The sequence below is a fragment of the Thermobia domestica genome, chromosome 6, assembly GCF_964235325.1.
Source record: "Thermobia domestica chromosome 6, izTheDome1.hap1.1, whole genome shotgun sequence".
In the NCBI taxonomy this organism is placed as follows: domain Eukaryota; kingdom Metazoa; phylum Arthropoda; class Insecta; order Zygentoma; family Lepismatidae; genus Thermobia; species Thermobia domestica.
This window is the reverse complement of record NC_137459.1, coordinates 184906948-184919479: the sequence shown is the minus strand read 5'-3', so window position 1 is coordinate 184919479 and position 12532 is coordinate 184906948. Positions and strand designations below refer to the sequence as shown.

Genomic DNA, 12532 nt, shown 5'->3' with positions numbered 1-12532 from the left:
ACATATTGTATCTATTGTTGTTTAATTTTTGCTTAGAGTGACGCAATACTGTTTGTAATATTACTCATATAACAAAGAAAAATAATCAAATCCGAATTGCAATAATGTCTGAAAAATAATTAAAAACAACCAAAGAAATGAAAAAAAAAAAAAACAATGAGTTGCGTCAAACATTGTGAAACTATGCACACGCAAAGCTAATGAAAAATGAAATGAAATATTTCAGTTTAACGTCCTACAATTACACCCTTTAGGCTAAGGGAGACGATGATTAAGGCAAGTGAATGATGATGGATGACTTCGTGGAATGATAATGTGGGAGGAAATGAGAGTACTCGGGGAATACCCACGGACACAATGTTGTCCACCACAAACTTACTTTGTCGGGATCGAACCAGGGACCCCACTTACAGGTAAGGGCTCTACCATTGTGCCTCAATGCCCCCCTAAACTAATAAAACCCGAAATGGTGCGCCTACCATTTCCAGTTACAATAGGTGAATAAAGACGGATATGGAATCAGTTCTGAAGACGCTGAAGCTATATGAAAAAAAACTCACTATCTACTATTACCGTTTTGGCTGTACGGTGATCACAATTGAAACCGGAAGTTGTAGACATTTCTACAGTGTCCGGCTTTAGTAAGCAGATTAAAGGGGAAATAGGACATTCTTGTATGTTTTTCATTGAGATAACGTGTATAATGAGGGCGATATTACATTGCCGAAATTGTTACACAAATATTAGTAATATATATTTGGTGCTTTGGTCAGTTTTGTTTTATTAATACTGTCAATATGTTATTGTGATGTTGAATCCATATTAAAAAAAAATCTCACTATCTACTACCATTTTTCTTTATGGTGATCAGTATTGAAACCGAAAATCATTCATACCAGTTTCGTTCGTATTTCTACCACTTTCGATTTGAATAGAGGGATAAAGGTGGAAACGAAACCCATTCTTCGGGTGCTGAATCCATATCAGAAACTCATTTCCAGCTACCTCTTACCGTTTTTGATTTGTAGAGATCAATATTGAAACTGAACTGGTATTAGATTACCACAAACTCTGGCTTTGGTAGAAAGACATGGGTGGAAATTGAAGATATTCTTGAAATGTTGAATCCATTTCAGAAGACTGCTTTTTGAACATTTTCCCTATTCATTACCGTTTTTGTTACATAGTAATGAAACTTAAACTGGAAATGATTGAGTTCTACCACTTGCGGTGTGAGTAATAGGTTAAAAGAGCAGACACATACCGTATCCCTGCAATCCTGAATTCAAATCAAAATACCGTTTCTCACAATCTATTGCCATTTTGCTCTATTGCGATCAGTGTTTGAACTGTAATCATAGATCTCTATCACTTCTGATTTGAATAAAGGGACAAGAATGGAGATGAAGCCTATTGTTTGAACCATGATTCCATATTAATATTTTTGCTTTTTAGAGATCAATATTGCAATCGAAAGTGGTAGTAGCTTTGTACCACTTACGGCTTTGGTAGAGAGTTAAGAGTAGAGGCAAAACACATTCTTGGTACCCTGAATCCATTTCAAAACCACATTTCGCTACGTTAGGATTAGAATTAAAAATTTCTGAGCTTTCAGCATGTATGGCCACGCTAGCTCGTCACATATGAGTGATGATGATGTCACACTATCCGAGGAAGTGAAAGGAAGAAAGGATTGGGAAAGAAGGAAACGGTCTGGAAACTATCTTAGGTACCATCCCAGCATTTGCCTGGTGAGAATGAGGAAAACTCAGGAAAATCTCACTCAGGATAGCTGGTCTGAAAGAACTTTTACACTTTTTCGACCGAAGTCCTTATCGGAAATCGACCCTGGAACCACTCGTATCAAAGATGAGAGCGTTAGCGACTACGCTACGCGGGACCACTCTCGCTATCTTACCATTTTCGTTTCTATAGTGATTAACATTGAAACCGGAAATGGTTGATTTCTACCACTTCTGGTTTTACTAGATGGTTAAGAGACGATATAGAATCTAGTTTTGGACACTGATTCTATATCAAAAACAGATTCTCATTATCTCTTATCGTTTCTGCTCTAATACCTGTGGACAGACGGACATAGCCGTTCTGTAATGCTTCCATTATTTACGCACAGCGTAGTCTGGGAAACAAAAGTAATTAAATTGACAAAGACTACAGTGAAATGGGACATTATAGGCGATTAAGACTAGGGTAGCGGTAGGATAGATAAGATGACAATGTAAATATGTTCTCATCACTTAGTGAGGTAGACGAAGAAATCTCGGGAAGGATTTTGACGATACTTGCGTCGTAGGCGTGGTCAAATTTACTGCTGTTGTGAGTAATGTTTTAGGAAAAAAAAATGCGTCAGAAGAATCGATGATTGCCTATGAAAATCAAAAGAGAACTTAGTTTCGCCAAAAATATAAATGAGATTAGAAAGATTATAAGTGAGTGGTGGTAAAAGTGTATTATTTTCGTAATGATATGTTGGAAGATCAAACTTGTATCGAATATGAGGCAAGCTTAACATTTGAATTTTTGGCATTTCTACTGTGGAGTTGCGGAGTCATTTAAAAGACAAATTCTTGGGTTGGGTAGTAGGGTGGGCCGAAAAAATTTTTTTCAGATATTCAGGATTGAGTAGTTATCAAAAGTTGTGCATTGGTACGAAATGAAGCCATGTCAAATATGTTGATTTTAAAACAATATTTAACCGGGCCCCCGTGGCCCTAAAGTTCCTAATTTTTTGTTCAAATAAAATGGTTTTAGGTAATAATAACATTTTACCAGACAATACTATTAATACATAAAACATGAAATACATGGTTTCAAGATACGCAAATAACTATTAAGAGCTTAACTAACTTTCATAACTACCATATTAACACACGAAAAACCTTCGTATTGAGCCTACCTCAGAACTCTCAAACTTTAAGAGAATTTCACTTTTTCGCATCTGGATGCAAAATTCACAACATTGGCTTTCCGAAGGCGGCGCTTACATTGCTGAATTCAAATAAACTAGAAACAATATGGCTGCGAGCCTCTCTTCCTTTATTGTCTTGACTTCGAATTAAGCATATGATTTTGAATTACAACTCAAAATGCAAAACGATCATTAACCCCATTAAGAAATGAGATATACCCCATTAAGAGCCAAATTAAAGAAATTTAAGAACGCTGCTCAGAAGTTATGTGATATTTTCTCTTGCAAATGATGCGATAGATTAACCTGTAAGTGTGGTAAATCAAATTATATACCGCTTTTGGAGTGGGAGCTCATGTTAGATCAGAGAAATTAGAGACAAATGACGAGTTGCAATGTAGATGAAGCAGAAACCCATAGGCTCAAAAGAAAGCATGACACACAGATCGATTATGATGCTGCGGTACCAAATACAAGAAGGTTACAATCGTTAGCCTCAATCCCGCACTTGGAACATACATTAAGTGCTTCCACCCCGAATTCAGACGGTGAAAAGTTCGCATGGAGCTATCGTTTAGATAATAAAATCTAAAGTAAATCTAAATATACAATAGTGAGCCCTAAACAAATTAGTACCGCAAAAGATTTAACAGATATATTGAATAGGTCGGCTGCTAAAATTGTATCCGCTGTTTTAGAAGATATGAATTTACTGAACAAAACTAACTAAGACAAGGTAGTAGATAAGAACAAAATCCGTACTAAACTAGCAAAAAAGAAAAAGAAAAAGAAAAAAACCGTCTACAGTGTAAAGCTACTAATTTTAAGGGTTTCTATTTTGATGGCCGAAAATACCAAACTATAGTTCTAATTGACAATTGCAATAGGCAAAGCGCTGAAGAATATGTCAGAAGTAATAGTAACGAAACCTCCAATTTCGGCTAACGTATCAACAGAAGAACTAACCGAAATGATTGTGGAAAAGAGAGGTTCCACAGATTGTCACGTTCCCCTTCCACACACAGGCTTCGGAGAGGTGTATAAAGGTAGTAACAAAATCTTCTTCAGAAGTATGCGGTAGTGTTGCACGAGTCGGTTATATTCGCGCAAAACTGGAAGCACGAAAGTATCTACCAAGCTTCGGACATAAATCTCAATATTTTGTTCCAAGATTCCGCTAAGGAGCTTTAAGTAAGAGGAGGGTGGGTGGGAGGAACTCGCTGTGTAGCCATCTCCACGTGGTGAGTTCTGCGCTGGTTTGGTGTTTGTTGGTCAATTTTTCAACCTTACCTTATGTATTTGTGTCCGTACTATTATATCTACTAAACACCAATCAGACGAAGAGCTGCACATCAGATCAACACATTTAAAATCCTGGGGTCAAGTTAAAGTATTAGGAATCTTAACCAATTTTCTATACATACTTAAAATAATGGTATATATATTAAAAAAAAAAAAAATAATAATAACACTTTTCGGACCCGCAGGGCCTGGTGAAATATTTTTATCTGCCTCTGTTTTGGGGAAGAAACATAGCATTATACAACTTTTGCACGGTACTCAAACTTAATTTTCTAAAAACAAATATTTCAATAATATTTTCACTACTCACAACCATATTTTTCAGCATTAACGTTCTTTTGGGCTCCCGGGGCGCGGTTAAATATCTTTTTATCCGGCTCTATTTTAGTGAAGAAACATAATATTATACAACATTTGCATGGTACTCAAGCTTAACTTTCTAAAAAAAATATTTCAATAATATTTTCACTACTCACAACTTTTTTGTTTTCAAAATTAACGTTCTTTGGGGCCCCCGGGGTCCGGTTAAATATCTTTTAATCCTGCTCTGTTTTGGTGAGGAATATAACATTATACAACTTTTGCACGGTACTGAAACTTAACTCTCTAAAAATATTTTTTAATAATATTATCATTGCTGGCTACTTTTTTTTTTTTTTCAAAATTACCGTTCGTTCGGGCCCCCGGGGTCCGGTAAAATATATTTTTATTCGGCTCTATTTTAGTGAAGAAACATAATATTATACAACTTTTGCATGGTACTCACACTTAACTTTCTAAAAAAATATTTCAATATTTTCACTACTCGCAACTATTTTTTTCAAAATTAACGTTCTTTGGGGCCTCCGGCGCCCGGTTAAGTATCTTTTAATCCGGCTCTGTTTTGGTGAGGAAACATAATATAACATTATACAACTTTTGCACGGTACTGAAACTTAACTTTCTAAAAATATATTTTAATTATATTTTCATTGCTGGCTACTTTTTTTTCAAAATTAGCGTTCTTTCGGGCCCCCGGGGCCCGGTTAAATATTTTTTAATCCGGCTCTGTTTTGGTGAGGAAACATAATATAGCATTATACAACTTTTGCACGGTACTCAAACTTAACTTTCTAAAAAATATATTTTAATAGTGTTTTTATTGCTGGCTACTTTTTTAAAAAAATTAACGTTCTTTGGGGTCCCCGGGGCCCGGCTAAATATCTTTTAATCCGGCTCTATTTTGGTGAGGAAACATAATATAACATTATACAACTTTTGCACGGTACTCAATCTTAATTTTCTAAAAAAAAATTTTTTCGGCCGTTTTCGGCCCATCCTATTGGGTAGCCTTCAGTAAACGATTTTGAATCAAGTCGGGAAAGCTATGAGTATGAAAGCAGCAAGGCTCATTTCTTTGTGTGGAAAATTGAGACTCGAATGGGACTGGGTGAGGAAGTATAGGATAGAGAATTTTATTTTATTTATTTATTATTTTATTTACTTATTTTTTGTTTCTCGCAGGGTTGAATTGTTTGTTGATAAGGTTTGTACAGACAAACGTATCTTTGAGGCGGTTCCTTGAATAGCCAAAGCACAGAGTATTATGTGGTGAGGGTGGGAACTCGTAAAGTACATACTGTTGGTAGGTTTGATGTATGCTTCAGTTTGGAAATGCCCATTCTCAAATCAGACTTCCACGCCAATGAGTGACTGTTTGGTTCAAAATAGACCAAGTGAATTTGACTGGGCACTTGTCTTGTCTGCAGAAATTGTTCCAGTGCTAGTTGAACCTGAATATATATTAGGAAAACTCTAAGAATCAAAGCCAGAGAAAAGGCTTAAATGTTCACGAGCGAAATATTTGTTGTTCCAGATACATTGTGAATAAGTTGGCGTCTAAGAGGGCAATGAGAGTGTCAATAGCAGTGCTCTTGATTAGAAGATAATGATTACTTTTAGATGTAAAATTAGTACGACAAACTGGGGAAGTTGATTAGGAATTCTGTGCTGGGATTAGGAATCTTTCAAGGGCAATGAAACGTGGAATATTGATGTATTATTAAGTTAAGTTTATGAAAGCTAACATGGTATTAGGAAGGAAGGGTTCGGTGATGGAGCGAATAGTGGATAGAAAGTGATTTATGTCTTTGAGATATGGTGATATCATACGTATATAAGTTATTTCTTCACTTATCATTTCATCGCCCTTCTGCGTTCTTATCAATCCAAACGTCCCGTTAGTTTTATTTTTGACTTCTTAACACTATCTTAGCCCTACATTCGAACATGGTGCTACCTGGACGCTTCACAATTACTTTCCTGTTCAGCTTATTTATTTATTTCCTCCATACTTCTTTCCCTCCCCATCTGATGAAGTATTTAGTGAAAAAACTTACAGCCTACCTCTTTCAGTATGTGAGATTGTTTTGATTATTTTCTGGTAATTCATTTTCCATTCCCGCTTTAATATTCTTTTGTTTTATATTAAGGTGTTAATTAAATTGAGGTTTCAATCAGCATTTTTAACTCAGTAGGTTTTTCTGTTCAAAGGGTGATAAAATCTTCACGGAAAATGAGCAGAAAAATTAGTTATGGTGCTTGTTTACCAAATACGTCTGCTTCCAGGGAATCTGACACAAGCTTACAACATTGCGTCCCAAAACAAAAACCAGCAATAAAACCTGCAAGCCATAGCACTTCATTAGCTGATGAACGACCAAGAAAGTTATCGATGGTAAGTGTAAACTTTTTGAAGGATGATTTCCCATTAGAACAGTAAAGAGGAGTAAGTTAATTCTGTTTGTAGTTAGCTTCTACACAGAATGAGAATATATCTATGACAATCAGAGTCAGTTACAAGATCAGTTATAGTTTATCTATAGTTTCAAGTATAAATATCTTATTGCGATGTTGAATAAAAAGTTTTGAGTCATAGCAGCCGATGGTATAGAAATTTTAATTCTCTGTATTTGTTTCTGAGATCGCCTCCATTTAGGTTATATTAAAAATATGAAATATTGTTGAATTACTTCAGTTGCTTAATAAGGAAGACTGGCTTCGGTTGCTTATTGCATTTTACAGTTACTAAAGTAAATTTGTGATATTCTATATGTAAACGTGAATATAAACAATTTTATTGTGTATTACGATGTGACACTTAGTGATATTTTATAAAACTTACAAGACCATTTACAATTGTAGACCTGGGCGCAATAGTGGCATAGCTATAGTAATTTGAAAACGAGAAACACAGGCCTTATTTTTCCATTCTCATGTGAAAGTTATTTTAGAGTTTATATTTGGCAGCTAGTACAACAAAACTTTCGATGTATATGTTGGACTGTAGATTTGTACTAGAGGTTGATATTTATATAGCAATTGCTTTTAATTTGTTGTGGACCTAGGTTGGTTAGACCACTATTGCACCCTGGCCTACAATTCATCAAATATAATGAAACAGAAGTATTAGTACATGAGTAAAATTCACTTGAAACTAATAGTGATTAGTTGTAATTAGAATAAGTATACAATTTAAGTTCCTCTAGAAGTTATAAACTAATATTATAAGCCTTATGTCCCTCTCTCTCTCTCTCTCTCTCTCTCTCTCTCTCTCTCTATATATATATATATATATATATATATATAGATAGATAGATAGATAGATATAGATATAGATAGATAGATAGATAGATATAGATATAGATATATATAACACCATAGAGTTCAAATTAGAACTAAAAATATTTGGGAGTCCAGATGGGACTTATATACTGACGTGTGTTAAGAAACAAAGAAGAGGTCGTGGTGGCTTAATGGTAGAGCGCTCACCTCTCGTGTGTGTGGATTCGTGGTTCGATCCCAACTCTTGCCAAGTGAGCTAAGTGGTGGAATAATACCGTGTGGGTGGCTTTTCACGGGGTTTTCCTGTTTCCTTCTATTTTCTTTGCCATCCATTATCATCCATTATCATCTATGTTTCCTTCTATTATCATCCATTTCATCACTGTCTCCCTTAGCCTCTGTGCATAATCATGCGATATTAACCTCTTAAAAAAAGTACCTGCCCAAAATTGAGATACTTCTTTTTATGCTTTAAATAATTAGATAAATAAAGTGGCCTTTTACTTCGATGCTATTATCTTGTAATCATTTCCATATTCCCATAGTTTTATTTTATTTATTTATTTTTATTTTATTTATTTATTTTTATTTTATTTATTTATTTTCCTTTGTGGGTCATTCTGTCCTATCTGGGAAATATTTATGATGCTAAAATTGGGTACGGATAAGCTAAGAATCTAATTGTACGCTTATCTTATCAGATTTCCAACAGTAAACAGAACCGAAAAAAAAAATCAACATATTTCAGGCAGAAATTTTTGCTCAACCTCAGAACAAAAAAATAAAAAGGAAATCACATTTACGTTATATGTGTGTCCTAGACACGCACAAAATGAAGCGCGGAAAATTCGGACAAATACAAAACATGAAAGTCAGATATAATACGAAGTAATTACTGCTTTATGTTAACAATTTTTACTTCTAATTTAACTTATATTAGTTCATAAGACAAGTTATAGGCAGTCCTAAACTTGACTACTGAAGGGTCGAGATCTAAATAATTTAAGGTAATTTCGTTTCGAATTATGTATAAATCGTCATCAAACAACTTCTTGTACTTTATTATTATTATTCTTATTATTATTATTATTATTATTATTATTATTATTATTATTATTATTATTATTATTATTATTATTATTATTATTATTATTATTTAACGTTTAGAAGCATATAACCTGTAAACCTTAACTCTCCGTCCCTAAGAAGTTACGCAAGATCCTTTTAGGTTTAATAGAATAAAAGCCCTTATCTGCTAGAAGTGGTAATCAGTTAGAAACTGTAATTTTCTTTTACTATATAAACTTTGTATCGCTAATTCTAGTTTCTGATACAATTTCCTTTTGCAGATTCCTACAATGAACCACTGTACGTCGTTAGAAGCAAATTTTACTTGCAGCCAAGAGCACACTCATCATCCAATTGAGTCATTGATAAGTGAAAAACGGCTTCATAACCTGAAAGCTAGGTATGTTTCTACGTATAGAACACAGATGCTTCTTATTAAAATAATTAAGTTATCGGAGGTAACAATTAGTTAAAATGAACTAACTACTTATTTTTCATATAAGCTGTGAACTAACTGCTTGTAAATTTCATGAATCACGCTCGGAATCTTACAAATTATTGAAAGTGGAACACAAAAATAGTTTTAGTGAAACTTTTATGCCTATTTGAGGTATTGTCTATTATCTTGCCTCAATAAGTTCGAAGTCTAACAACAAAATCAAACCTTCGAAAAAAATAAAATAAAATGTGATATACAATTTGGGTGAAAAGAGAATAGAAAATTGGGATAGTAAGAAGGTAAGAAAACGATTAGAGGCATTGTGGGAGAATGGATACTGTATAATCAAAGACAGGATTGTTAAAATGAAGGAAGGACTTAATATAGGATTTTGTTTGAGTCCAGTACTATCAGATATAATAATGAATTGATGGGAGAAGGAGACGATACAAAGAGGAGGAGAAAGACTGCTTCTTTTTTGCCGTTATGTGGACGACTGTTTAGGAATATGGAAGGGAACGAAAAGGCAGCTGGAGAAATTCATAAGGGACGTGGAAGATGAAAAGAAAGGGACTAAACTAGAAAATGAAATAGAAGTAGACAAGGAGATAAACTGTTTAGATATGAAACTAAAGAAGTCGGAAGGAGGAGAGCTTATTACATCCTGGTACCAAAAAGAGTGTGCAGCGGGAGTGTATTGCCACAAACGAAGTTATGTGGATGAAGGTACAAAGAAGAATTTCATAAAAAGCATGGAAGAAAGAATAGGAGACCTAAACGCAAATGAAGAACAGAGGAAAACAGATTTAAAGAAGTTCTGGACACAACTAAGGGGAAATGGATACAAGGAAAATGAAATGAAATCTTTGAATTTTACGTCCCACGGTTATGCCGGTTAGGCTAAAGGAGACGGTGATTATGAGAAATGAATGAAATGGTGGAATGGAGAAAGTGGGAGGAAAAGGGAGAATCCCGAGAAAACCCACGCACACGGTGTTTGTCCACCACAAAGTTCACTTGGCGGGGACTGGGATCGAACCCGGGACCCCAAGCACCAGAGGTGAACGCTCTACCACTGAGCCACCGCGGCCCCAAATGGATACAAGGAAGAGGATAGGGTCACAAGAAACATAGCAAGAGAGAGAAAGAAAGAGGAAGAAGACAAGAACAAAAAATGGTTTGGAATAGAAAGCCTAGGCAAAGAAACAGAGAAGATAAAGAGAATGCTTCGGAAAGCAGGAATTAGAACATACAGGAAAGGAAGAAGCAGAATAATTAAACTAGTCAGAAGAACCAAGAGAAAAGCAATAGCGGACAAAGATCAAAGGGGAGTAATATAAAGAGTAGGATGCGCGGAGTGTAACAAAATTTACATAGGAGAAACAAAAAAGAAAATACAAGAAAGGATTAAGCAGCACCAGGATGATGTAAGATTGAAAAGGGACAACAATGCAATATACAAGCATCAGAAAGAGACAAACCACAGGATAGGGTGGGAAGGAGCAGAAGTCATAGAAGTAGAGAACAGAACTTTGGTGAGAAAATGGAAGGAAGCCAGGGAGATTATGAAAGCAGGAGACAAGGTGATGAATTGGAATGTAGGATTCTCGATAAACAAAGAATGGGAGAAGATTCTGCTTAAAGAAGAAGAAATGAAAAGGAAAAAGAAAGAAAGAGAAAAAATTAATTAGGAAAATAAGGATAATTAGAGGTCAGAATGTATCCAGCGAAAAAGTAAACTTTTAATTGGACACGTGTGCAGCTAAAAAGTGAAAGTGAAAGCCCCACAAGTGTTACTTTTTAATGAAGGGGCGGAGCGTAATTAAAAGTTGATCTCCGGAGAGTATATAAGTGATGACCAACTCCCAAGCAGCCAGGAGGAGTTGAAGTCCGATGAAGACACAGTTATTCTGTTGAAACTGTTACGTAATAGTGTTTTTTTTTTGTTTTTTTTTTTACATATTATCACATAGCCTTGCTCAGTGTGTTATTGTGCATTAGTACGATTTGGTTATGTTATTACATTACTTTACTTGTTGTTACATTACATATGTTGGGGGCCGCGGTGGCTCAGTGGTAGAGCATTCACCTCCGGTGCTTGGGGTCTCTGATTCGATCCCAGCTCGCGCCGTGTAGACTTTGTGGTGGACAAACACTGTGCTCGTGGGTTTTCTTCATTACACTATTTCATTCATTTCTCATCATCACCGTTTCCTTTAGCCTAACCGGCATAACCGTGGGACGTAAACTTATAGATTTCATTTCATTTCATTTATTACATATGTTGTTATATTACCAGTTCGATTCCCTGTAAAAGAGCATAAAACGCATTACTGTGCTTCGGTTTCTATTTTAACATGTAGATCCACGCCTCGGTGCTGCAAACGGACGCTAAATTTAAACAAATAACAATTAGCATAATTAATTATTAAAATGGATAAATCATATAAATTAATACAAAAGTAAATAAAAAATAAAAGGCTAAACGATGTATGTTACACATTGATAATAGTAAACGAAAAATAATTACTCAATTTGAATATCTCTTGAAGATTGTATATTCTGGTGATTACTAGCTGTTAGTAATATTATTTTCACAACGAAGTATGTCGTTCACATTATGACTACGCCGGGATTTTCAATCCTCTAAAATCCGACATTATGGTGATTCACTTTACCAGAGATATAAAATGTCGATTAATTGAAAAAAAAAAAAGCCATTTAAAATATAAAAATGTGTCATCTTCCAAATCTGCAAATTTTGCAGTGCAAAATTTGGATTTATTTTTCTCATGATCGACAGGATGCAATGTCTGAAGTAACTGCAACTTATACGGATTCAGATGCAGACGCTTTTAAACATATGCCATATTGTCGGTTGTGGAATTCCAAGTTCCTCGCTTTCTCTCCTTATGGATTTGCCGGGACTACATACAAGAGCAATTAGGGTACGCTCAACATTTTTATCTGATGTGCGACGACGAACAGTGCTTTTCCCTTTGCATATGCAACTATTTTCTGCGTATTTATTGTACATTCCGCATCAAAAAAATTGCGACAGCTAATGCCGTGCAGTTAGGCCACCCAATATACACCTTCTTATCCCATAATCGTGTCAGGTAAAGAGATCCCTCTCTCTCCTCCTTTCTTCTCTCCCATACTAAAATTAGCTAACAAGATGAGCGCAATTC

The 12532-nt window shown here is 35.1% G+C and overlaps 1 protein-coding gene across 3 annotated transcripts in view; it reads left to right on the top strand.

The window, feature by feature from the left end:
• LOC145687742 (uncharacterized) overlaps window positions 1-12532 on the top strand; it is a 356205-nt gene that overhangs the window by 318711 nt on the left and 24962 nt on the right. For 2 of the 3 annotated variants that reach the window (XM_081761190.1, XM_081761189.1), the window contains exons 12-13: window positions 6764-6947; window positions 9184-9302. In XM_081761190.1, coding sequence (XP_081617316.1) covers window positions 6764-6947; window positions 9184-9302 — 303 coding nt within the window. The remainder of the gene's footprint in view (window positions 1-6763; window positions 6948-9183; window positions 9303-12532) is intronic. The other variant, XM_081761191.1, reaches the window with a different exon arrangement.